This window comes from Sphaeroforma arctica (genome assembly GCF_001186125.1).
Source record: "Sphaeroforma arctica JP610 unplaced genomic scaffold supercont1.11360, whole genome shotgun sequence".
NCBI classification, from domain to species: Eukaryota; class Ichthyosporea; order Ichthyophonida; genus Sphaeroforma; species Sphaeroforma arctica.
The window spans coordinates 1-838 of NW_014029198.1; the positions used below are offsets into that span (position 1 = coordinate 1).

Consider the following 838-nt stretch of genomic DNA (forward strand, 5'->3'; position numbering starts at 1 on the left):
TAATAGAAATATAGAAAATTAAAAATATCTCCGTGCTCTTCTCCTTATCAATTCGCAATCTTCCCCATGATCTGCAGTACGACCTTCTGCTGACATTCGCTAGAGGGCATGCGTGTGAGGAGAACATTACCTTCATACATGATGTACTGGAGTGTAGACGAGTCGAGGGATTGGGAGACCGAGACCAGGCCCGGCAAATTTGGTTTGAGGTGCGGCTATGTATGCACGCGTCCTGCGTTGGAGTGAGATATAGATATACGTGCTTATAATCTACCGAATGGTTTTGATAAGAGCACGTATTCCGAGTGCCTGTGTAGAGGTGTTTGATATGCGTCTGTGTTTAAGCCGGTTCATACCATGATCCATAGATCTACGTGCTTACCACCCATCGTATAGGTTTGGTTATGACACCACCTGTCCTGAGTACCTGCGCTACATCTAGCAATACAGTAAGAAACGGCTCGCCCACACACCATCACTCATGCATCTCCTACCATGTATGTGTAAAAGTGTCCGTATACCGCTGAGAACGGTCCAGTTTAGAAGACACCTCCGCTCACCCACAGTCACATTCCCTATCCCACCGTACAGGTGGTCGAGGCCTATATTAGGCCAGGCAGTGCGAGAGAACTCAACCTGCGAGAAACCACGCGACAGGAGATACTTCTGAACGTTGATAACTACAGGCAATGGGAACAGAACTTATTAGACGGTAATACTACACCCAATGAGAGCTCACTGAAACGATTCTTCCGCAGTGACCGCTTAAGCAGGACCCTGTCTTACTCGACCACAGAAACAAGTAAGACAAGATATGGGAAGGCGTGAGCACGACATA

The 838-nt window shown here is 47.4% G+C and overlaps 1 protein-coding gene across 1 annotated transcript; it reads left to right on the top strand.

Moving 5' to 3' along the window:
• Positions 1-77: 77 nt before the first annotated feature.
• On the top strand, positions 78-828 carry SARC_17599 (hypothetical protein; the record flags this gene model as incomplete). The annotated part of the gene is made up of 2 exons (XM_014288309.1): positions 78-209; positions 592-828. Coding segments are annotated over 2 exons (369 nt in total), but the record flags the coding sequence as incomplete, so codon positions are not given.
• Positions 829-838: the final 10 nt, after the last annotated feature.